Here is a 27549-nt window from a genome sequence, read left to right on the forward strand (position 1 = left end):
TCTTACTGCCAGGAGATACATCAAGAAACAATATCTTCTTTGAAGTTGTAAAACTTGCCTAAAAATCAATGAAAAAAAGTAACTTACTAGAGTTAATCATAACACTTCCTTCAAAGCTTAGTGGTGACTGAAATGGAATATATTTTTTATTAATTTCCTTGCACACATCTTACAACACCAGAGTAGCTGAATTGTTTATTTCAGAAAAACTCATACATATAAGCATGATTTTAGAAAGTTCACATGCAACAGACTGTGATAAGAGTTTGTATCACTTACTTTCACCCAACTGCACACAAGAAAATTATTCAAATTACAAAAAAGCTTACTGGAATGTTGACTTTAGCAAGTTTTTTCTAAATTCCACTTTGTAAAACTAAAAATAAATCTTTAAAAATTTTAACCCAAAATTCTGATTTTTAAAAGGGATATTTGTGGCACTTAAATATAAAACATTTTTATTTTCATAATGTACAAAATACTTGAACATTTTTAAAACACTCAATGCTTCTAAAATATTATGGAGTTGATAAATTGTCACAAATTTAACACAGGTTCCCTCTAATTAAAAAAAGTGGTTCTCAAAATAAATCAACAATTCCCTAGTGCACTTATAAAGAAAAAAAGATCAAAAGCAGTAACTGGTATCTTTCCTTCCAGTGTTAATTAGTAATTAAAAATCTTAGCTTCATTAGTACCTACTCTGAAATATTTTGATTTTTTTTTTGGTGGGGGAAAGGGGTGTTACACAGACAAATCCTGAAACAAAAATCATGAAAATTAACCAGTTTTGAAACTGCTTGCCTTCATCACAGTTAAAAAAGGATACAAGACTCCAGTATTATTTTTTTAAAATAAGCATCTTCCCTGAAGACCTCAGCTTTCATTTGGTCTTGAGTTGCATGTAGTTGCATGTATTGCATAATTCTACTGGCCAAGTAACATCCTTTCTCTGACAGTTCAGGTATGTCTCATAATTTTAAGTAGAAATAAAAATACTAGTATCGGTTCTTTGGCATAGTACAGAAGCTGACAGCTCCTACTATTTGGATTGACTGCAAGTCCTAAAGAAGAATTTCCTATATTTGGAGCAAAGGGGACAGGATGGGACTTGTCACCGTTTCAAAACCAAGTAGATTAAGTGAATGTCCCTTCATGGATTTCAAGTGTCTTCCATTTGTAATTTACTTGATGTCTTCAGTACTGATTGCATTTTCACTTGCATTATCACAGCTGAATATTTCCTGCATACAAGGTAATCAACAGTATAGCAGTAAACCCCGTTAGCAAACCAGCATTCTGAATAAGGAAGAATGTGAGATCCATCTTTCTTCCTGTCACTTTCTCTCGCAGCATATCATTCATCTCTGGGAACTGAAAAAAGGGATATTTTTAGGTAAGTATTGCCATCTCGTGGTAGCATGCATAACTTAACGCATTAAGAACTGTACCATATTGCTACTTTGGACAGAATATTAGAACTAACAGAGGGTGAAGGCAGTCACAGGAACATGTCACCCTAATTGCCCTGGAAAACCACTTCACCAAGGGTGGTAAAAGGAAAGGGTGTTTTGTTCCTCTCTACTGTGATTTCGCCTGGTTGTCTCTCATGCAAATTTCCTCTTTTTGATTCCAGCAGTCTCCTAGGGTCCAACTGTTGGTCCATATGTTGCTAGGAATAGCTGCCCTTGTATTGCTAAGTGTTGTGTTTCACCCTTCGGTAGTATAAACTAGTATATACTAGTATAAACCAGTATAAATCCTTGTTCAGAAAATGGAAGATAAGGATTATTCTGCTTTATCAATAAGCAAATGAAGTGAAGCTCAAAACATAGACAACCCCTCAGAAATAAGAAACCTGTTACAAATAGAAGGTCTGGTGGGCTGATGAGGTAGTGGTAAAGCAAGGAAGAAAGAACGTTGTGAAACTGGTGGTAACACAAGCAATATTACATTACAGTGCAATGAAGGGATTCTTCATTCCATAACATGCATCTTAATAGCAACATAATAGCAAAGGATGACTGATCTGCTGTTAACTGCAGAAACAAAGATAATTCCTCCGAGAGCCAATGGAGGTGATGAGCACTGGCAATAAAGTCCTCTGTATGGGGTGATTCAGGGTATGTGTTTGCTGCAGATAAAGTCTACTGCAGTGGGTTTTAACAAACATAACTCAAATAAGCTTTAAAATCTTCTCCTGTTGTGCTGAGAGTAGTATGGCCAGAATGCAATGAAGACTGTATAGAAACCTGCAGGTTGGGTGACTCAGAAGCTCTATCTTTCTTTGATCTCACAAGGCAAAAACAGACATTGAAGGTAATGCAACTCTTGAAGAACAGATTCAGGTTAGTGGGAAGTGGCCAAACCTTCCCAGAAATCATTCCAGAGCTCCATAATCCTCTTGCACAAGAGGCAAAGACCACAAACCAGATCAGCTTCATGCCATACAGCAAGGCTCATTTGCGCACACACCTCAGCGTACACATTCTCATATACCCACAGCCTCACCACACAGTGATCCTACTGGCAGAGGCTGGACTATGCCAATACTGGAGGAAAAAAAGAACAGTAAAAAGAAAAGGAAGGAAGGAATGACATTCTAGTTAATCCTACCTGCTTCTGGACAAGCAAACCAGAAGTGTGTGAAAATCGTAACAGAAAGCAGAAAGCCAGATCTCTGTACAGAGCAGCTGAATACCCTATTTCAGACTTTTCAGGGGGAAGAAAAATTCAGATAGGTAACTGATACAATCCAAAAACCTATAAAGAGAGAGACTGGGGGGAAGGGGAGAGAGAGAGAGAGATAAACAGAGAACAGAACAACAGATACAAAGAAAAGAATGTTACCTACTTTGATGGATTTAATAACAAATTTAAGTTGAGCCACTCTAAATTTATGCCATGAGTTTTACACATCATAGTTGAGTATACTACTATTCGTTATATAAGAGTGAGGCTAAATGAAAAGCATTAGCAATTAAGGTACTGCAAACTTGTAAAATAAACTATTTATATTGTTCATTTAACTCTAACATTATTACTTATTAAATACTATGTTATTACCTAAACTATAAGAGTATCTAATGAAATAGTCGCTATATGACAGTTATTAAATGCATATAGAACCAAACTGGGGTCTCAAATCTTTTCAAATTCAGGCCTTACTCCTCCAGTTCTACACTCAAATGGATTCTCACATGGCAGGTGTAAACACCTTTGCAGATACATCTGTTCTTACAACACTCAATTCAACACAATAAAACTTAAAATTCTTGACAGATCTCTCTCATTTTGAGACAAAACATCATCATAAGAGTAAATTATGGAATATTGCTGACTGCATGTGGATCCAGATTTTATTTCCCAATGTCTGATCTGGATCTTAGCACAATTTTTTTGGCTTCTATCTTCTAGCACACTTTAAAAAATGAATGATAAACAGACTGTTTTGAATGGAGTTCAGCAAATTTTTTAGTCTGAACCAAGAAACTGGGGTTGGCACTGTTTAATTTAAAGCAGAATAGAATGAAGTCAGGTTTTTCACCTAAACAACCCCCAAATTATCACTGTGGTTACACAACACCTTTGAGTTACACAACTCAAACCTAAATATTTAGTTGCATTGTGTTTACCTTTTTTTTTGCTTTTCTTTCAAAATGTGGTTTAAATAGACAAATGAAGCTTTTAAAAATAATTAAATAATTTGCTACTTTAAAATGCTGAAACAAAGTATTTAAACACTTTTTACTCTTTGATGAAACCAGCCCAAATTCATGAAAAGCTTGTCTCTAAAACTCCTTTTCAGCAATAATCTGATCAGCCCTGTTTGTGAAATGAAAGGCTTTCACGTTTCATGAATAAGCATAACTATTTGTGCACCTCCATTAAGGGTATAATTGATGATTTAACATCTAAAAATAATAATAAGGAGATGACATTGGCATGAGAGGGACAAAATACTAAATTCTACTGGAGAGACTTAGTGAAGTCTTTGTTTTCTTGCAGAAAAATAAATATCTGAAAATGAAATTATATCTCACCATATCTGCCAGAGAGATGTACAGGAACATTCCACCGGCTACAGCAAAGATGATGTTAGGAGCAAAGTTGTTGCCTACTAATATACCAAAAGCCATCCCAACGTAACAGGAACATGCAGACATAAAGTTGAAAAACAGAGCCTGCCGAGTACTCATTCCTGCATTAAGCAAGATGACAAAATCCCCTAAAAGAAAAGAAAGAAGATAAAAAGAAAAAAAAATAGAAAAAAAAAGGAAAACCATTTTCAGAAAACAGAAAAATATTGTGATTATTTTCTGATTTCAAAGGAAGGCTGAAGAAAAGACATGTTTTGTATACAAATTATAATCCCCTGCTGTTTTTCTTCATTCAAGTAAATGATGAGGATTTCCCTTCAATACTAGGGTAACTGAAATATTCTATAGCAAGTAGGTGATGCACAATAGAGCTAAGGAGCACAGGCACACAGAACTACCTATAATGATTTAAAAAAAAAAAAAAGAAATTAATACAACAGTGTATGTAGCATACATGAACAGGGCAATTAATACCTCTCTAATATACATTCCCAGCTTCCACCCAGCTGCACTTGGGAACTTCCTGTGCTAGATGTGTATTTTGGTGCTTGGGAAGTTTTTGATTAGTATTTTTGCATTAATTTGTCTAAACTTTCTTTCAATCTATGCCAACTTTTGGCCAGCACAACCTCTTACAACAGTGATTTCCACAGTAAACAACATGTTGAATGAAGTTCCTTACCCAGTTCATGAGGAAACTCTTCACACAAGATGGCTATGGAGGTACTAAGCCCTTGAAGCAGGGACAAAGTGAAAGAAGCACCAATAGCCAAACCATCTATGAAATTGTGTACGGCATCACTCAGTGTCACCATCCAAGCAATGGTCCCAATCTTTGACAGTGGGCGCCCATTAAGACACTTGCATAAGCTGCCTTGGGTGGCTTCTTCCTGGAAAAATATAACATAATAAAACAATTACATAAAACATTGAATAAAGAAGCCAATGAATCACACTTCATCTTTAAATGAATGCCAAGTATGAAATAAAGAACTACTGCATATGGAGACCAAAATGCTTGGTCCAAGAAGCAGAAGGCACACATAGCAGCAGCAAATGTTTTCTTTTCAACAAGTTAACACACAGGGCCTAATCACCCTTCTGACTACGAAGCTTTATCCGAATGCCCTTCAGCTGAGGCAGAAAGCAATTCAGACCATCTCTCTGGAGTCTCTGTCAGATTAAGAGAGTGCCAAGGCTTCTCACAGACGACTCAGCCACCTCTATTAAGCATGTACAGTCAGAAGGATATGATCACAGTGACTGACAGCATCTCTTATTTCCTACCAAAAACACATCTGGACCAGCTAAATACTGCCAGTACATCACACTCTCAGAGACACACTTAGCCACCACAGTAACAGCCAGGTACATGTGAATATAGACACACATCCAGATACTCCATAAACTTTATTTCTAATTTTGGGCAATGATAGTCAAGCCGAGCTATTCAAATTAGTTTCTACAAAGTGAATGTTTAATAAAAACAGCAGGGGGTAATTCTGACTGTGCAAGTTGAAGGCTCAGAGCATGAAAACAACAGGCTAATATAAAACTGCAATGCACATACACACCAGGGATCTCAATAATTCCTCCCAGAAATGGAAGTAATTTATACATGCAGTGCCATGAAATAATGAAAAACTTGAAGCAGATAAAAGGAACTGCCATTTTAGCTGGGAGCACAAACTAACCTCCACTAAAAAATTCCTGATGATCCATTCTGATAAATATCTGTACACACATATACTGCAGTTATACAATATTTGGATCATATTTCACACACACACACACAAAGGATTTGCATATAAGGCATTAACTAGTGCTTACTTCCTGGAATACATAAGCAGTAATATATACTCCTGTGTGCCCACAGACGTATTTATACACCTCTCCTTCTCTTGTAGGAGAAAGGTGTAGAGGAACACCTCTTCCTCCGTACGAAAAGGACACAGATTATTCCAAGAAATTTTCCTTAGTTATTAAAAAGAACATTGCAAATTGTATTAGTTTTGCCATATCAAATGCTAATGCTACCAGGCAACTGAATTTTGAACTTCATGGAAATATAATGATCAATAAATTCTTACAAAATCTTTAAAGACAGAGCAGTAAGGTCTGTCTCATGATTTCCTTACCAGACTCTTATCTGACATACTACATCCTTGTATGTAGGAGCGCCTTAGGACAGGACAGAAGTTCAGGTCAGGGATTTCTGTGTTAGATGCCTACTGCACTACCTGAAACTCATAGCTAGTACAGCCTTGGTTGAGTAATGCCACAACAGCCATTAAAGCACACATACAGCTCCTATTCAGTGCATAGGATACTCTGAAAAAATACCTTTTTGATGTGAAAATGAGCAATGGTATCCAAAAATCGGGATTTTCCCTGCTGACTCAAACACATAGGTTTTAGACTTGTACTACATGCTTGCCTTCAGTTTTTGGAGGCTTTCCTCTCAACATTTCATCTAACACACAAGCAATGCCAATCATATTTTGGGGATGGTTAATTTGTACCTGTACTAATTCTGTTTGAGATGGATCATTTACGAGCAATAGACCTCTCTCTTAATCCACAAAGGCAACTTGAACTTCATTTTTGAAAGAAATATTACAAAGCAAGCCACATAAAATACATATATTGGGTAACTGGAAGTAAAAAGAAACATTATTATGAGAAAATTCAAATACAATTAGTGAAGCTCTTCCACTTATTCATCCAGCTCCCTGAGCTGAAGTTCTGCTCCTCTGTGTTTTTTTCTGTTCTCTGGTGACCATCCTTCAAGCTGCCTAAGAACTGACGGAGGCATTGTTTTGTAGATCATCCTGATTTCTGCCAAAAGCACATCTTCTTTCTTGGGCATGTTTCTAGCTTCACTGAGGAAAGGGAGTTTGAGACAATGCACAGATTTCCATTTTGAATAATTCTACTATAAAAGAACATTGTTCTTTTGGAAACCACACACGCAAAAACCACAAAAACCCCAGCAAGTATTTTCTGATAAAGCAACAATATTAAACTTGAAAAGGTATATTAGCATCTTCTCTTATACATGAGAAAGAGAGGTGGTGGTGGTTTTTGTTCTGTAAAAATTTTCTATTACCAAAAAATTCACACATCAAATGCCAAGCGTCTCATAAAATAAATGGTTTTATGAAAAGAGGTTATTAGGATGAAAATTCCTAAAAGAGCAATGAAAGCAGTGAGCAAATAATACAAATGTGCAAAAATGTCACTTGTACATACTTGTTTATGCTTGTTCCCGTCAAAGCACATTTGTTTTATAGAATCATAGAATCATTTAGGTTGGAAAAGACCTTCAAGATCATCGAGTCTAACCATCATCCATGCACACTAAACCATGTTATGGAGTACCTTGTCTACGTGCTTTTTTACTACCTCCAGGGATGGTGATTCAACCACTTCCTTGGGCAGCCTATTCCAATGTCTGACAACCCTCTCAGTAAAGAAATTTTTCCTAATATCCAATTTATTTGGGAACCATGTGTGTGCCTACAGTTTTCTGAGGGCTGTAGGGGCATAACTGGCTTGGCCAGAGAGCTAAGTGAAGGATCCATTTTATGGTACCAGTTGCATGGCTGAGAATTCCAATGACAGTCCAAAGCATTGCATATGTATAACAAACATAAAAATCTGTTCTGAAGGGCTTTTTCATTGAAATAAAAAATTTACAAGTATATGTGCTGAACTTTCAATGTGTGTATGAAGAAAAGGAACATTGGAGTAAGAAGATGCTATTAAGAATTAGCTGTTGAACTCATCAAGAATGGAACTAACTCTAGAAATGTGCTGAGGTTTGGGTTGTTTTACCTATGTACTTTTTTTTTAATTGCAATTAATTTAGGAGAACAGTGTTGATTTACTTCTGAAAATTACTTTCTTGATCCAATCTTTCAAAATGCAGAGACAACTATAGTTTAGAAACTAGGAATCGGTTTCTGAGAGGCTTCTGTACTATACATATATGGCTATCTGCTGTTTACTGTGTAGCTTTGAAGTATCATAATTCTTGCGTGTAATCTATTTTAGATAATGTCTTGACTTCTTCCGTAAATTATATGAAGTACAATGACATTGCTTGTCTGGGTTTACATTCTGAACTCTACTAGATCATGTGTCCGATAGAAGTAGATGAATGACTAATACATATTCTTAATGTTTAAGATAAGGCAGACTACTGACAAATTTACCCTACAAATATATAGGATTCCAAGGCAAAAAATTAACAATGTCTGTCTCTGCTGGACCATTACCACTTTGTCATGATAGTTCAGCAGTCATCACAGAAGAGATGCCAGCTAAGGAGCTCTGTAATATCCAGCTGGACTATTGGGTCAGACTTTTATTAATTATTAGTGCAGTTCTGTATTATTTGTATCTCCACAGTTTATGGTAAACCAAAGACATCCTTGGCATTTTTACTCTTCTGAACACAATTTTTTCTTTAAAAGTAATGGCCTCTCCTTTGTTCCCAAACTTAAGAAATTATAGGATAAAATAAGTGAGTCTCTATGATATCTCATCAGATTACTATTGCTATTTCTAATGCATCTCTGACTCCCTCAGACAGGAACCAGACGTGTTCTTTTGTGTCCTCTGGAAGTGCCCGCAGGACCAGGAAGGAATCCTGACAGTCCTCCAGGGCATAAATAAAGGCCACCAAAAAGTTTTGTTATACAACTCTAACACTGTGCACTCCAGGATACAGACACTTCAGCAATTTGTCTCGAAAACAACTTTTCTTCAAAGTTACTGTTGTCAAGCTGTGCAATTTTAATGCATAGTAGATTCAAATTTGGGGTAAGCACAAAAGAGGTTTCCAAGCTTGCAATTACTGCTGCAAGTGAAATCTGAAAGTATGTGACTAATTAAACATTTAGATTTAGTCTGGCAGTCAGTCTGTTCTGGCATCAAAAGAGATCCCCATGGCTGAAAACAGCTACCACATTTTGGCACAATCGGACTTCAAACTCCCTCCTTAAAGCTTACATGATGATTTCTGGCTACACTGTGTTTGCCCTCTCTAATAAGCTTTAGATTACAAGGACACATTAAAATTCTGTTAGATATATGTTGGCTTATGCCAAATCGTTCCTTCATAAATACCAAACACCTGTAAAGTTGAATGCATACCTACCCTCATTGCACTACACTAGCTGCCCCAAAACCCCTCAGCCACATTGGCCCTCCCCTGCCCCTAATGACTCTGAAGGCTGCCTGGCCCCTTTGAACCTGCCTGGAGGAGGAAAAGAGTAACGATGGCTTTTTTGTTGCTACCTCGAGTATCAGCCGTGGGCTATCTGCCACTGAGGATTTCCTTGCAGCCAGCCTTGGCTCCAGTGTGAATTTTACCCTGTTACTTTCAGAAGGTTTTAATACAACATATTCTCTTCCTCATTTTGGAGAAATGGAGAGGAAGAAAGAACGGAAAGCATGAATTTTCATAAGAACAATAAGTAGAGGAGAAGAACCTTTGTGAAATTTTAAGTTCTTAAAATCAAGACTGCATGTAAAAGGAGATTTATGAATATTCCACAATGGATCTTGGGGTGACCTACAATACTTTATGATCACAAGCACTGCATCTAAACTAGTTGCTAGAAATAAATGCTATACAGTTACATTTTATTATTATAATATATGGTATGATTTTGTTATGTTTACGTTATACATAAGCAGATGGCTAGCCAAGACGTAATAATGGAAGAGGTCCAGATAAAACTTCCGGTAAACAGGGCAGAAAAACAACACCCATACCACCGGAGATGACTGTCTCCCCACAGAGCAGAGGGTTCTTTTGTTTGTTTTATAAATCTACAAAATACAGTTTACGGACACTCATAATACTAATTTCCTCTTGGTGCCCATGCAATTTTAATTACTAAGCGTGTTTCTCCTGGTTTTTAAAATGCCCAGTATCCACCACACTTCATGACACTTCTACAGTAAGGACAAGTACAATTCTGGTACTTTAAAGTATCAAATGCCCTGTGAGCCTGCGGGGTCAATGCAGAACTCTAAGATTCTCTCCTGGCTGTTAGGGCCTGCCTCTGGCTTCCTCTCCTGCTCTTCACTACTCCCCACAAATAACTTACTGGCTAAAGAACATGGGTGGCAAAACAGAAATCTTTACTATGAAAAAAATCTGCCTTAACCATCAAGGAATTGTTTCTATGTGTTTTTATTTTTTTAAAATAAGGGACAGTACTGCTCCTCCCTGTACAGGGAAAAGCGTAAAGCAGCACACCACCTTTCTCTTCCTGCTTCCATTTTCTTTTCAGACAGAAGGAAGTCATATTTGTAGTATGAAAACAAATACAGAGAAACATAGAGAACAAATCTGAAAGAAAATAATACTTAAACCAGGAGGAACGGCTTCTGTCTCAACATATTACCTCCATAATTCCCACAGTATCCAAATATACTGGACTAGCACAAGCAGTGTTCACAATATACTGCATGAAAGTTACTGTATTTAGTTTTCCTCATTAATCATTAATTCAGAGGAATCAGGTTCTCACACTTACAGCTTTACATAGTCAGGAATACAATATGGATCATGCAACACTAAAACACACTATCACTCTTTATGCAAAAGAGTAACAACAACAACAACAAAATCAAAATTAACTGAATTACCTGACTAAATATATATCTCTGTCCTACTCATCCTGACACTGATATTAATCAGCTCTTTTGTTGGCTACAAACTGAATGCATCATTCAGCTTTTGTAAGCTTGCCCCCAAAACCCACTTTTTTTGTAGGACTCAAGCAAGTTATAAGCTGTAAGTCTACAAAAACTTGACAAAAGTAATAAAAATTCATAGTAACTCTCCCCTCAGATATACTTATATAATTGGCAGGGATAAAATAAGTAAATAGACACAATTTTCATACCTGTGCTGAGACCACACTGATGCTGTCAAAACCAAGATTTCCATTGCTCTCTATGACCGCTGAATTTGCATAACACGTCCCTCCATTGCTGGATGATAGTGGTTTGGGTGGGTTAGTCTTATCCGGAGAATTCTGTTCGCCATTTTCGGAGTCAATATGGCCAGTCTAGGTGACAAATAAATAAGTAGGTAGCTAATTAAAACAAAAGCAAAATAAGAAACATAAGAAAATAGAGACCAAAAAAGAAATGATGAGGGCATCATATTCATGCTGCCTTGCTTTCAACACCAAGTAAATGTTTAAATGGGCAGCAGTAAACATTTAAAAGTTTAAATGAACTCCAAACGTATCTAAGTTCCTAACTTATCTCTTACTTTTAGCTAATCAGAATACATGTGAGGATTTTTCATTTTTATACCTTTATATAGAACCTCCTAAGCTGAACACCTGACCATAAGTGATCAACGATTACTAGTTATTCGTGGCTGCTTGTCAATAGAGCTTATTAGCCTTTGTCAACTGTTCCCAAAAATAAAGGGCGGCAAATTCATTTTTTCTATTTATTTCTTTGGTGCAGTTATTACAAATGAGGGACAGATGATCTTCATAATCTTCAATATCAGCAACACTTTGGGAGGGTGGACCTTAAATAAGGTAAGAGTAGGAAGACAGGACAGTTTCCTTCACAAGACGTGAGCAGAGAGGACCAGAAATTTTGAGAGGCCCTTCTCTGAGACAAATACAGCTTCACTCGTGAGTACACAGAAAACAAGTACTCTGACATAGGGGTAGAGAGCAGAGCCCTGTGCAATAGGGATAACTGCAGTGTCACTAAAGCAGGTCTGTGTACCAGAGCACAGGGAAACACAGAGCTGAAGTTACTGACAGTGAGATTCAGGCACTGTCAGCACAGTTACACTTTACAGATTACTAATAAGGTATATCTGTTACACTGATTTCTCCTGCCCAAAGGAGAGCTCCAGGGGCAGACTCTGTTCTCTCCAGCTCTTACATATTTCCACTTTTTTCTGATGCATTTATCTAGCACGGCAACAACTTGGCCGTTGAGACCAACTAGAGCATATGCCAGTGATAGCAGACCACACTCACATCTGGATTCTATTCCCAGTTCTGCTTGTAACTCCCTCAAAAAAGTGAGACTGCTTCCCCTATCCATATGGATTTTAAACAGATATATCAGAACATGCGGTAAGGCTGAATTCCTCAGATAAAATGGAAACCCCCCCCACATTTTATTAAACTATCGAGTATCTCATAAAATATAACAGGTACTTCAAGGCAAGGCTTGTTCAGTTAGTGATACATTTCATTACCTGGTCATAGATCTTCAATATCACTTTAAGAATCCTTTCCACAAAGAAGAGAATATAGAATCCACCAAACACAGCAACTGCTTTCTCAATATAGTTGTCTACTTTTGGGTCAAACCCAAATGCCTAACAGTGAAGAAAAAAAGCAATGCAAGTTAGTCTGTAATGTTAGTATGTTTCCAGAAAAAACAAACGCCACACACACACAGATACTCCTCTAAAATACAGACTGTCTTTCTACTGACCATGAGTTTCCATGAGGCTGAAATTATGAAAGATCCTGATCTTTTTAGATTTTTTTTAACTTGGATTAAATGTTAACTGTCTCTGAATTCAGTAGAACTTTACATACAGAACGTAGTAGTAAAGTGCAAGAAGACGAAGGTCTAACCTGTAGCCCATTAAAGTTCACTAGAATTTTATCCAATGCATTTTTCTGTCTAGAAGCAGAATAACCCTTGATCTTTCCCGTGGCACAACTACACACAGATCTTGATGGCTCTGCTCACCCAGCCAGAAAGAGATGGTAGCTAATGGCACTGAGGCCCACCCACAACTCTTTGGAGATTGCAGCCCACACACAGAAACCCACTGCAGCATGCTTCTAAAATTAATACACTTTAGAAACTAGTATGCAAACCAAATAACGATTCCCCTTGCTTACCTCTGGAATGAGCTGGAAAATTGCATTAGAAAAGAGAGTACCAATGGCCAAGCCCACAAAGTAGGTTAAAACCTTGGGGAAATATGACTTCCTTAAGAGAGGAGTTAAAATCAATCCCAGAAGTGATGCCAAGTTAATGATAGTCACAGCCAGGAACCCAAATCCCCAAACTGTGGATAAACAAGCAGAAAAATAAAATAAAATATTTTAGTGTAACACCCAGTTTGGGCTGTTCATGATTCTTCTAACAGCTAAATTGGCATGGAATTGGGAAAAAGAATGGCTCCCTGGTTGAAATTATATTTCACAAACACAAAAATCTTAAAATGCATAGATACTTAAGATGCATACCTGCAGAAAGTAAATATCTGAAAACATTGTCTGGGACTACCATATTAAAAAAGGAAACTGTGCTAGTGTAAGATCTGGGATAGCCTATCTGCTGCTGCTAGCATAAATCAGGTCTCTCTACAGCCAGTGAAGAATAAAAATTCAGGCTTAGGCCAACAGTCAAAGTAGCTATAGCATAGACATAAGACAAAACTTCTTACTAGTCCAGGGTTAGATCCAATCGTCATTTTCTCCAAAGGAACTCCAAGATAGAAAGTCTGCTATCTTGGCTGTACTGGATTCACAAATCCTTCCTGATAAAGGATGACTCCTTCAAAGCATCCTGAGGAGGTAACTTTCTGTTCCTAACAGTCCTCCTTCTCCTCTAATTCAAAGTAGTTCTGCTGGCTGAAAATGCTGCCCATCACTGCTTATCAAACAGGTGAGGTGGCAGATAGCTCATAGTAGAGACAATTATAATAGAGAAATGAAAGCATATAAAAAAAGAGGTTCTAGGTTCAAAAAGATGGACATGTGATTTAGGCACACAATGGGAAAAACCTTTCCTAAGAAGTGTCAAATGCACCAGCGTTCACCATAACTTGGCTTCCTTCATGATAAGCATAGTCCCAGATTTCTAGGGTTCAGACACCAGGACTTGTACAAAGCCATACCATAATTATTCTGGAGTCTGAATTATAAGGGGGGGGGGGGGGGGGCTGTTGTTCATAAGCAACACAAAGTTGTGCCTCTATGCATGACTACTGTTTTTCCCAGTGACATCTCAAGTCCCTGTGAGCACAGAGAAAAAAGCTTTAAAGGTTGCACTGAGAAGGTCTACAACACTGCCTCAAGTGATGTCACAGAACCACAAAGTTACCACATAGACAGTGAGTTTGTCTATAAAAATAAAACACGAATAATAAAAGCCAACACAATGTTGGCTATATGAGAACAGTGTGGTATAATCCAGCAAATTGCATCATTATAAACTTTACAATATGTATGTAGAGCAGTTACCATAAATTCCTTTGTGCATAGCAGAAACTAACAGATCAGATTACAATCTGCAGCCTAACTTTTCCTGCAACCCAATCAGCAAACACACTAAACCAGATTCCTCACCTGCAGCTGGAATGGCTCTACTTCGTTTGCACAGTGTCACAATTTTTAGATTTAATGAATTTTACATTATGTCAAGAACAGAAAGCATTAGAAACATTTAAAGCATTTGCAGAAGGTAAATCAATGCCAATTAGAACATTCATTTGCCATTTTTGAGAGAGACAGAGGGAAAAACACACAACTAGATATGGGTAGATTCACTAAGCTACACAGGAGATTAATTTCCATTAAAATACATGACAATTAAGCTTGTAAATATCTTTTTGGAATCAAATCTATAATAAACAAATGGGCTTCCAATGCCATCATGAGTCACAAACCACTGTTTACACTTTGGGATTACTATAGAAGCATGAGCCTCTTTCAGTTTAGTATACGGATGACAACTACAAGTTATTCTGTGCAAAACATACATTTTAAACTGAGTTAACAAAATAAACCCCCCATTTATCAGATATGAAGCATTTAGTGTACTTGCCCAAATTACTTCATCAGACACATGAAATTAGAACAAGTTTAAAAAAAAAATTAAAAAGCCAGTGCTAATTACTTTTTACAACAAAAGACAAAGAGGATAAATTTACAAGTTGTGTGTGTAAGATCAGTGGATGACAAAAATGATGGGATTATGGAGCTTAAAACCAAGCACAGTGTCATGGTTTAACCCCGGCCAGCAACTAAGCACCACACAGCTGCTCACTCACTCCCCGCCCCTGCAGTGGGATGGGAGAGAAAATCGGGAAAAGAAGTAAAACTTGTGGGTTGAGATAAGAACAGTTTAATAGAACAGAAAAGAAGAAAGTAATAATGATAACACTAATAAAATGACAACAGTAATAATAAAAGGATTGGAATATATAAATGATGCACAGTGCAATTGCTCACCACCCCACCGATCGATGTCCAATTAGTCCCTGAGCAGCGATCCCCCCACCCCCACCAGTTTATATACTAGATGTGATGTCACACGTTATGGAATACCCCTTTGGCCAGTTTGGGTCAGCTGCCCTGGCTGTGTCCCCTCCCAACTTCTTGTGCCCCTCCAGCCTTCTGGCTGGCTGGGCATGAGAAGCTGAAAAATCCTTGACTTTAGACTAAACATGACTTAGCAACAACTGAAAACATCAGTGTGTTATCAACATTCTTCTCATACCTAACTCAAAAACATAGCACTGTACCAGCTACTAGGAAGACAATTAACTCTATCCCAGCTGAAACTAGGACACACAGAAAAATAGGTTATTGCCAAATTGTGAGAGAAGTTCTCACAATACTATATGCTTCATTAACAAATGGTCTAACTTTCATGCTGGTACTCTTTCTTCAGAACAGCAAAACATACTGGGACAATTCACTTGAAGTACATGTTATGAATGATACAACTGTCACCATTTTGTACGCTTAATGCAATGGGAGATGTCTCCTAACGTACTAAAGGACCTGTGCTCACAAGCAGGGACATATTCTAATCCACTGGTATGTATCCCCTTTTGTCACCAAAAAAAAAAAAAAAAAAAAAAAGTAAAAGGAAAAGCCTTTATTCTTCCTGATTTACCAGGGATTAGGGGCGCCAGAAGATAGATGTGATTTTACTTTTCAAATTATGTCCTAGATCTGGACGGCCCAAAGAACTTGGGATTTTACATATTGATATTTTGTTTCTGATTTACTCACCCAAAGTGGAAGAATAAGGAAGAATTAAAATAAGCTATTAAATAACCTCAGACAGTGAAAGAATAAATCAAGTATTATCCACCCTAGGCATTCCACAGATCCTGCAATGAACCTCAGTAGTATGGCGACTAGTTTAAACTAATGAAATGTTTAAAGGAATAAAATAAATCTAAGAACTTTCTTATGTGTTCTCCAGGAAGGTGCTTCTGGGCCTTGTGGCAAGCTTTGCTTTGAGTTCAGAAAGACCTGAAGTGTAATTGGAAAGAAAAAAAAAAAAAAGATCACCCCATAATTACACAATTACAGGAACTGGTACTTCAAGAAAAATACCACAAATTGCGGTGGGGGTAGGAGTGATAAAATTCCAAGACAATCAATGTTGCCAAAGTTCCTGCATTATGGACCATATTTCACAATATCATGTATGCACTGCTATCTCAAAATTGGTTTTATTCACTAGGACTCCATCCACACTAAGCTTTTCATGAGTCCAGGCATCTCAGAAAGCTGGCTAGTCTGACTTTACGTATCAGAGCAGAGCATTCCACTCAGGATGCACACTCGCTCCCCCTGACACTGGTGACACGGTCAGCTTTTGTCAACTTCTTGCCAATTCTAGAACTGTGGCCCCAACAAAGAGACAGCCAAGATATCCAAAGCCACAAGAAATCAAAAAAATAAAATGGCAGGAATGCAAGTAACATTCCTGAGGCAGGCTCAGGGTCTTCCTTCGCCCTTTCCTAGGATGAAGAGAAAATAAGGGTATGAATACCTTTCTGAAGAAGCCAAGCAGAGAACACAGAACCTGTTTGCCCTGGACAGAAGGAATGCCACCGGGCATTTCCAGCTACTTCATGCAGCTCTATACACCTCCCTATTATCTTTCAGAGAAGCAAGAAAAGGAAGGACATGAGTGTGCGCCTCAGGTCAGCTAAGTTAGACATGATTTATGCAAACCCCAAGGAAAAAGATATGCTATATGCTGCCTTTTAACTTCTACTGTGCTTCGGCAGCACTTTTTTTTTTATTGCAAGTAGCTGTCCCATAAAGCTTACTGTTCTAATTTCTTCTGTATGTCTTGCCTGTTCATATTTTGGAAGACAGAATGTTGTTAAGTGTGTGGGAGACTTTGGGCAGAAAATTCACATTTAGTGCAGCTGGAAACATGCACAGAAGATTTTGCTTCATGGGTAGTAATTGAAATCAGCTGGTCTCAATGCTGCTACAATACAGATTCATTTTGGGATGGGGTGGGGGTGTGCATAAATCAACATCTGCATTTGGCACCGGGCCTTTCTGTGAATCTCCTTTCAAAATAGGTACCACCATGTGTCACAGCCTCATACACTTGTGGTTTTAAAATACCCTAACCACGGGCCTCGCAGATTTCTTGTGCTGCAGCCAAGGGAGGGGCAGGGAGAGGGCTGTCTTGCTTATCTGGCTACTGGACATTGCTTCTGAGCTGGAAGGATAAAGGAAAAAACAGAGGGATGGTCTAAATAGCTCGAGAGGTTAACTATAGGCCAAGCTTTCCATGTACAACCTACTTTAACAGCCCCCAAACAAAAAAAAAGAGAAAGACAGGTCCTACCCTCCAGTGCAGATATTATGGACTTCTTGACGATATGTGCCCTTATATGGTATAAGCAATCTAGAACAACCATGGTAAATTGATGCCATGGTTTCAGTGATTAATCAAATATAATTCTAATTATTCACTGAGACAGCTACGTTTTAGGAATGATCTGTAATTCTTAATAAATATCATCACTTATATTAATCAGAATGTTATTAATACTAAAATTTCAAAAGTTATGAAAATCACTGCTGTATCTCTGCTCATAAATACTGTCATTAGGCACCTGCTCATCCAACATCCTAACTTTTAATTCAGCTGACTCCTTTGGAACAATAAATTTATTTGGAATACTGAGTCAAATAAATAGACCATTCCATATTTGATACTCATTAGTGCAACAAGTGACTTCATTAGCCAGCTGAGTCTTCCCTCTCCTACATTTTTTACTGCACTGTACAGTTCTGTCACAATAAATACAGAAATAATAGCAAGAAAAGTAGGAGGAAGGAAGATTAAGGCGACTCAGCCATGTGATGATGTTCCACATAGAAGGGGCAGCACAGATGATGACATGAAAGCAGGAATTGAGGTTTGGAAAGAATATGAGTATTTTTCCTCAGTAAAACAGTCACTGGTTCCCCTGATGTCATGACTTCCCCCCGCAAATAACTCCGCTTGAATGCAGTAAATAATTTTACCTTGAGTTGCCTTGATACATGCACATCCCACTAAGTCTGATTGCCCACTGCAAATCACCAGTACAAACTTCCCTTCTGTACTCCCATCTTCTCTCCTATTAACCAGCTATTAGCGAGTCCTTATGCTTCAAGGCACAAATCATTTATCCAAATAAAATGGGTCAGAAAGACTCTTCCTTTAATGGGCAACTTATTCCATAACTAGCTACTTGGTTCTTTCACCTTTCTCTAAAACATTTTGAATAGGTAACTGTCAAGAGATAGGGTATTTGTTTAGATAGTCCGCTGACCTGAAACAGCATTTTAATGTTATGTTCCCACTTTACAACTATATCCTCCTAAACAAGACACTCCTGTTAACGTATAGATAAATGCTTACCATTCCCCTAAAAAAACCCCACTCCAGTCGCAGTATTAATGCAATTAATATTAACTAACCTTGTAAAGATTGTGGTTTAGATGTATCCACAAAGTTCTCCCGATGATCACACGGGTGAAAAATTAGCTGTTGCAACACAGCAGGACATATTGTAGAGAAGCTTGAATTTGATATGTGACTGTTGTTGGGTATCCCATGCAAAGAAAAAATTTCCTCACCGGTCAAGCACTGCAACAAAAAGAGATTTTGCCAACTTAATACATTATTGCAAAACCAAAAAAATAAGTCATACGCTGAGAAATCCAAGAATTACAACATAAAAATACTGTAACGCATTTTCAAGGAAGTGTACACAGTGTTTGTATGCTGTGAATGAAAATACTGTGATTGCTTAATGTGACGCAGAAGTGATTCAAAGTATTTTAAGTAAGATAAAATCACAAATCAATGAAATATGTTCTAAATAGACATTTGCAAATCTTATGCCCCATGAACCAGGACAGTTAAACTTTACAATATATTTAGAAAAATAGCTTCAAAGTAATTAAAATCTCATGTAATCACAAAATAATGAAAATTTAAGAGCAGACTAGATACAGTTAAAATCTCAGTGACAAATGATTGGTAATTCAGTGACTTCTTATTCATGCAAGTGACCGCTTCTACTTTACAACAATGCTTCTTATTTATCTCCCCAAATTAGCTGTTTCAAAATGGTCTGAATGTTAGCAGCACTCAAAACTTTTCATTCAATTTATAGCAATAATTGTAAATGTTGTTTTGTAAAACCATCCCATACTCCAATGAGATAAACTCTTACTTGGGATCTTCACTTTGCCTTCAGCTCAGGACATAACAGTATCTAATGGGTCAAGGATAAATGTACTTAGCAGTGCTAAACAAGGCCAGTGGCAGGGCTTGTTGCTCTGTTCATTATTTTCAACCAAAAAGATACAAGACAAACCATGAAATATCTTGAAATATAAATCTACAGAAAAATGGGATATTTTTATACGAACAGTTCTGTACTGCTGAAGTCTTTCATCTAACACTCTCCGTTTATTCACATTCATTATTTCCTACAATGACCAATAAGGTAAGTGTGTTCTTTTTTGGGTGTAAACAAAAGTGATTTGGCTTATTGCTGTACAACAAACACATACAAAGTTTGAGTCTCAAGACAAAAAAAAGTCAAACATTTTCCTTCCATATGAGACATCAAGTTAAAGCATAAATGCCCCTGTAGCAAATCTCAGTGTGGTTGTAAATGTAGAGCACTGGAAGCCTTAGCAAAATAAAAACAAATGGTCATTCCCTGCTCTTTTCAGTTTTGCTAGCCTTCGGATTCCACAGCAGTCCTCCAATAATTCAAGATTATTATTTATAAAGCAAATTCTTTCTAGAGATAAGCCAAAGCAACTGCAAGTCATTTACTTCAACAGAGCTACTTCCACTTCCGTTAATAAATATTTTTCTAACACTGTCCAAAAGGTGAAAGGCATGCACGCATCATTTGAATGTGACTATCTCTGATTTAGCTTGGAGGAAGAGAACATGCAGGCCTATTCAAGTGACTTCAGCTAAACTACATCCAGGATGTTTCTGTCCTTCCTCTTTAGTGACCCAGTCTAGCAGAGCACTGAAGTACATGCTTGAACTTAAATGCAAGTATAAATTTTTTAAAGCCATGAGACGTTAAAGACTCAAATATATAAAAGTGATGTGCATATACTTTCATCTTTCAATGTCAATGCTAATGTCAAAGTATCACATACAAAATAAATATAGCTAGATAACAGAAAATGTTTTTTCTGTTTTAAAGCATGTTGCTCCATTTAAACTCAATGGAAGTCGTGCAGAGAGAAATCATCACTGAAAATACAGTCTTTAACAGCCCAATACATGAACCTCTGGAGCTTTCTAAACTGGTCATGTGTCTAAACATTTTACCGTTAACTCTGCATTATGGAATAAGGCAAAATACATGGCTAATGTGTCCAGTGTGAAACAAAGAGAGGATAGTTGTGACTATAGGAATAGTTCCTATATGGTGCTTCTTGTATTACTGGCTCGTAGAGCCATTTCTGGAAGTCTGCAGTGAAAAGCCCTTAGAAAAACAAGCCAGTAGGAGCTGAGAACTCGTAACATAACTATCTCTAAGAGAAATAATCTTTAACTATCTTGTTCCTATAAATAAAGAATGGATTACTAGTATTTTAAAATACTAATATATTAGTATTAATATTAGTTCACAAAAATCCAAACCATGTTGTAGGTAGAAAAACAGATTATGGAGAGAAAATAAATCAGACACAGCATGCATTAGTAAATTTGAGACTTGTGACTTTGGCTACATACAAACAAACAAGCAAGAAATACCATTGGACAAGAGCTCTTTTATGTGAAGATGAGAAACAGCATTTTATTTAATTACTATTATTATTTTCATTAGGGACAAACCCAGAGGATAATGATTCCTATAAATGATTCATTGTTATAAGTCACCTCATCCTCTCAGTAAACTCCTACATACATCCAAGAGCTAAAAAGCAAGCTTGCACGAGTTCACTGGCACAATTAAAGGATTAATTAAAAGATTAAACCTATTAGAAGCCTTGGATTGGAGCTACTCATGTTTGCACACTGCAGAACTCTGCATTTATCTTTGGAGGAAAAATACATTTAGACAGCCACACTGCTGTAAAAACATAAGCTATTTATTTTGTAAGACTGATGGATGATCTCAGCAGAAAGGAAATATAGCCTCATGGAACAGGGGACTGGGAATGATGTCCCAGCTCACCAAGTCTACCATCATGTCTGTCCCCTGCTATTCAGTAAGCCTTGTTATAGCGATTAGGTGAGGGGACTGGCTGTAAAGTGACTGTCACCCAGTGTTTAACAAACAACTGCAAAAAAGATATGACATAACTGCTCATGTCCCTGAACTGTTAAAAAATCATTTAAAAAATGCTTTCATCAAAACTGGGAAAGACTTAAGTCAGTAAAATTTACACAATTACAAAGTATTCAGACTTAAAAAAATTAAACCATCAACTGGGTTATTCAAACAGATGTTTACTTTTCTCCTGGTAAGGCTCTCCCAAAAATGATTCAACAATATGGGATTATTTTTTTTTTTTAAGATGGTAAATGAAATAAAGTGATGCCCAACTATCTAGAATCTCTTTACGTCGGTATCTTTATAAATGAAAAGCAGATGCCAGCTCACCACATCCTTTGAAGGAAAGGATGGGATAACTGCTCAGACAAAAATAATGCAGAGATGACCTCTAACTGGAAAATTACAAAAAATGCTACAGTAACAACCATCTTGTAAATACCTCAGTCCCTTTTCTGATCCTCTGACATATTCTTATCTTTGCTCTACCTTTGTTTTATCTGTAGCATTCCACATGTGAAGTACTAAGATACCCAACAGCAACCTTGACTGCAGTTTCTAGATGTTGCCAGATTAAATACTAGCCCAGCCCACACCAGGGCTGACCAGTGGGTCACACAGTAGCAAGAGCAAAGAAAGAATCCAGTGAATACCTACCCGACCAGCTTTTTTTTTTTTTTTTTTTCAATTAGCCTGAGCCTGGATAAGGCAAAATAGAGACATATCACTATGACTTCCTCAACTTACCTGTAACAAATTAAAGCATCTAATGCTGATGTGGTGACACGTTTTTGTCACTCAGCACACGTAAGAACTGGATGCTAGGAGATGACTATGCCTTTAATAGGCAGCACTCCACGAGAAAGAGTCAAACCAGATGAAGCTTCTTGAATGCACTTGTGTGCTTTAGGGGTTTCATACACACCCCAACATGTTCAAGGCAGCTGTTCATGCTGGGAGCTGAAAACTGTCCATGAATGCTGAAATTTGCTGAAGATATTGTAGAAATAAGACACTTAGAGGGTAGAACAACTAAGCCTATTGACCTTCTCACTGGCCAGGCAACATCAGATCATGGTGTTGGACCAAGACCTTAAGCCACACTGTCTCAGACCATTCCGCCTTCTTTCAAAAAGCCCAAGTTTGAACTAGTGAAATACTACCCAAAAAACCCAAAATCAAAGTAGATACTAGCCTGGTTCTAGTCTATCTGAAACACTAAAGTTACTGGGGTTTGACTCATCTTGAGGTGAAAATTTATTATATCTGATCATGAATATTAATGAATATTTTAACTTCATTTTGCCCAAAAGTTTGGGTTTTTTTAAATTAAAATGCGTTATATTACAACACGGTACTCAGGCATAACATCTAGACTGGCATAAACATAGATTTAGAAAAGTCAAAGAAGGAAATTTGAGCATGATTTTAGCACCTACTGGTTATGTCAAAGCACAAAATAAAAGTGATGTTAACAAGCTTTCTTTCCAATGCCCGTTTACCTTCCATGTTGACCAAAACTTTTGAGCATGTAATTTAATCCTAACAGAAAAACTGAAGAACAAGAAAATATATGCACAAAATACTATAAAAGTGCATGATGAAAGGAAAAAAAGAAACCAAAAGCGTAAGGAGTTGGAGACAGTTCAATCAACCATTCCAAAACAGTACTCAAAAATTTTGTTTTCTTTTTTGTCTTTTACAGGAAAAAATTAGCATCTTCATGGACAACATAGGGCGCAAGTTAACCATCAATGCCTACAGGAGTATACGTTCAAATGCCATCATCAACAAACTAAATCATTTTTTCTTCTCCCTTATCTTTTCATGTCAACCTCATATCAAAGGAAAACAGAAATCATGCATCCATCATCTTCTGGCTTCACATCCAGACTCAATCTTTAAGAAAATGGATCAGCTTCTGGTGGATCTTCTCTTGTGAGATTAATAGGCTTACCAAAAATGTTACGAATGAAACATTAAAACTAAACACTAATACTGGGATAAAAGAACAGAGACTGTTCCTTCCTGCCAGTTTTTGAAGTGCTGTATCACCTGTCCCTTACAGATCAGCTCTCCACTAAAAATTACTTCAGGCTTGGATGAGGGACTCTGACAGAGCAGGGGTGCGTTGATTGGAAGAAAGGTCTGGGAGTCAGGCACCTGGACACCTACCTGGACACTGAAGTTAAGAACTGAAAGTCTAAGATAAACCTTGTTTCCTCCTACAGTCAGATATTTATGCAGCCTGAATGGATTCAGCCTACATGAGAAAGACCTGAATCACTCTCCAGAGGTATTTGCTTTCCTCCATAGAGAATCGGTATCCTTTAGGCTTCTGATGCCTTCCAATACACAGTTAGATTAGGCCACTTGATGTATTCTCTCATAACCAGTAGATTACTCTAAATTATCGAGTTGTAAGCACAAAGAGTCACTGTGTTTGAAAATGATCATGTATGATTTACTTGGTATGAGCATGCATTTGCATGCACCAGCTGCCCAAAGTCATTGATATACCTAATGTCGGAGAGGGATCAAAAGCCAGGAGGTAAAATGCACTTGCTTAAATGGTACTAGCTGACAGAGGAGCCGTAAGAAATTTTAAGAAAGAATACAAGTAACTCGGCAAAAAAGTTTACACATTTCAGTATGGCACCCTAGACATTATTCAAAATGGACACAACTAGAAAAGGCCTGTAAAAAAATTTGTTTCAGTTAAACTTCAAATGACTTATGAGGAACATGCATTTACAGTAATAAAAAAGAGCATTACTTTTTTTTTCTTTCCTCTGTAGCCTGTGCCAAAGCCTGTGTACGAGAGCTACGTGCTTTTGCAGAGGGAAAACCTGAAGGACTGAAGAATCTACTCATTTCTATGCCCTTTTAAAGAAAGCTCCTTTTCATAGCCATATTCAACACCGCAAACTTGTATTTAGTTTTGTGGCTGGGAATGTTTATGGTTTTAATACACTGTGTTGGAACAGTGTTCAATTTGTGAGATTTGAAAGCAGTGACTCTGGCAAATATTGCCATGCTTATGCTGAATACTACATTCATTTCGTGGCATTAACACCCAATTAAACCTCTGGCATTCTTTCTAAAACAAAGGGAGCTTATCCAAGGTTTGTCTCCTTCACAGTACAAGCAAAAGAGCTACTACTCCAAATGTAAAAAAAATTTCTCAAGGTCCTAGAACCATGCCTCTTCTGTTTCTTAGGGAGTGGAACCAAACCAGAGCAAATAGTCACCCCTGCTTCCCTTTCATTTTCATGACTGACTTCATGTTCCTGATTCCTGAGCAAAAGGAAATCTCCACCAGCCTCAGGATTCCCCCTCAAGGAAACAAACTTAGTCTAGGACACTACAGAGATGTGAAATTACCTAGACTTTAAGAGCAGCAACGAGGTCCAAGTTTTGTATGGAGACACCAGAGTAAAATATTTTCATGAAAAGTAACATTCCGATGACATTTAGTCAGTAAATTAAACACCATTTTAAACAGGTTTGAATAGATTAATTGATGGGCGTACACTTTGCCCTCAATTTAGATGGAAGATGTGAAAAATTCCAAAAAAGTTTCTTTACGCGAGTAGCCCTGTCTATAATCAAGTTTGCGCTACCGCACCACAATCGTATTTTAACAAGTCCCGAAGGTTTGCTCGTACGACTCCCGGAGGGAAACGCTAGCTGATTCTCATAAGCTTTTTGCTGTCGGCCAAATGCTGTCTACCCAGGAAAAGTACCAGCTTAAGAGCGGAGCGACGAAGAGGTAGAGCTAATCCGCCGGGCAGCCCCGCAGGGCGGCAGGGAGCAGCTCACGGATGCCGGTCCCCCCCCCGCCCCGCCGCAAGCCGGTCCCACCAGCGGACCGGTACCTTCGCCCGAAACCCGGGCCCAGCGCCTCAGGACACCTTTGCTTCCTCCCTCCCTCCCTCCCTCCCTCCCCGCTTCAACGTGAGGTAACACGACGGCGACGAGATGCAAGAAACCACGGAGCTGCCCGCCCGGCTCGGCGCCCTTGTCCCTGGACGTGCGTTTCCAGCCCTCCCCTCGCCTCGCCGGGGTCCGCCGCGGTACCTGGTTGTGGTGCAGGTGGGCCAGCGGCAGCACCGCGCCCAGGGCCGGCGCGGCGCCCAGCCGGTGCAGCAGCCCGGCGAGCTGCCCGGCCGACAGGCTGTGGTTGGCCCCGAACACGCGCAGCACGTCGTCGGCGAAGGTCTCCGCGGCCGGCGCGACCCGCGCCCCCGCCGCCGCGCGCGCCAGCATCTCCAGCCCCGCGGGACGCGGCGAGTGTCGCTGGGCGCCCGGCACGGCGCAGCCCCTCCGCGCCGCCTCTGCCCGCGCGCCCGGGGCTCCGCGGGGCGGGAGCGGCGCCCGACCGCCTCGGCCCCTCCCCGGGGGGCGTAGTGGGGAGACGGGACGGGACGGGACGGGACGGGACGGGGCGGGCGGCGCGGCGGTGCCCCCGCTGCTCCGGACGGGGCGGGGCGCCGCCCCCCCCCCCCCCCCCGCCGGCCCTCGGCAGCTGGCCGTCCCGCTTTTCGGTCCCCGCCGCGGCGTCGGGCTGCTTACCGACCGTCAGCCTAGTCCCGCCGGCCCCGGGGCCGAGGGCAGCCGCAGGGCTCCCTCTCCCCACACCCCCCCCCACCCCCGTAACCCTGTGTCACGACAGAAGGGTGGCAGGGGGCTGCCCGGAGACGGCCTCACGCGCCGGCAAAGGGGGGAGGCTGCAAAATTCCCGGTTGCTGCCAGCCCGGGCCCAGGGGCCAAGAGTCACAAGGCCGTCAGAGGCGTCCGTGAGGCAGAGTCTGTCCTGAACTGCCCCAAGCGCCGTTCCCAGCCCTACACCTGCTGAGCTCGGCCTGCCCGCCTTCCCCTACCTGCCGGGCCGCACCCTCCCCCCCGCCTGGGCCCCACGAGCAGGCCCCGCGCCCACGGGGGGCCCGTGACGACCCACGACAGGCCAGATGGGACAGTCGAGGCCAAGGTCCAGGCCCCGGCCAGGCGCACAGGCAGGCAGGGCCCCGCCGTACACACCTCACCGGCAGTATCTCCGCCGCAGCCGAGGCACCTGGACCTTGGAACAAGCCGTTCTGTTCGGCTGGCAGCCGGTTAGGCAACTCGCTTCTCTCGGGCCCCCTCCCTTCCGCAGGTTGAGACAGGGATTTGTACCTCGTCTACCCTTTTAGGAAGGTTTAATGTGCCAAAAAAGCGTGTTATTTCACGCGTGCTTTTTAACAATCTGAGAAAATTGCGACTGGTCACAGGTATTATGCCAGGGGCTGTCGCTCAGCGGTCTAGATGAAAATGCTCATGCTTCAGGACAGCAGCCGTGTAGTGGCAGCTCCAGCTCAGGAGAGATTTGTACTGTTAACCAGTTATTCTGTAACTGCCTGTTACAAAATTTCTTACGCATATCCCTGTAGTGGGCAGAGACAGCGCATTTTTAGAGGTGAGTTTTTTTAAACAGATTCTCATTTAGACCTCTGTGGAACTGTGCTGAATTACATGAGCTGAGATGCTGTCCCCCATTCCAAATTTTCCGAAACCCGAATTTTGTACTGCGTGTGCCAAGCAGTCTGGGTAACAGTCTAGGTAACAGCACTATGAAGGAGGCACAGTTAAAGATACCTCACAAGCCGCGAATCTCCTTTGGACAAATTCTTCATAAACGATTTCCATACCACAATGCACAAAGCATCTAGCAGGAAAAAAATGCCAGCATCGTAACCCACTACCAGGAAATAAAAAATACAATTCTAGATAGAGCTACAATCATATAAATTCTGCTACTGGAAAACCTGTTACTCTTTCTGAATTAGAGCCCAAATAGCTAAT

At 39.5% G+C, this 27549-nt stretch overlaps 1 protein-coding gene across 1 annotated transcript; it reads right to left on the bottom strand.

The window, feature by feature from the left end:
• Window positions 1–26118, bottom strand: SLC39A8 (solute carrier family 39 member 8). Its single transcript, XM_075032077.1, has 8 exons — window positions 25789–26118; window positions 18866–19034; window positions 13022–13191; window positions 12361–12483; window positions 11027–11191; window positions 4783–4990; window positions 4044–4228; window positions 1–1374 (listed from the first exon to the last, which is right to left on the bottom strand). The coding sequence occupies exons 1-8, from the start codon at window positions 25975–25977 to the stop codon at window positions 1228–1230; spliced, it is 1356 nt and encodes a 451-aa protein (XP_074888178.1). The 5' UTR covers window positions 25978–26118; the 3' UTR covers window positions 1–1227.
• Between the last annotated feature and the right edge of the window lie 1431 nt (window positions 26119–27549).

Source organism: Buteo buteo, chromosome 1 (assembly GCF_964188355.1).
Source record: "Buteo buteo chromosome 1, bButBut1.hap1.1, whole genome shotgun sequence".
Taxonomy (NCBI): domain Eukaryota; kingdom Metazoa; phylum Chordata; class Aves; order Accipitriformes; family Accipitridae; genus Buteo; species Buteo buteo.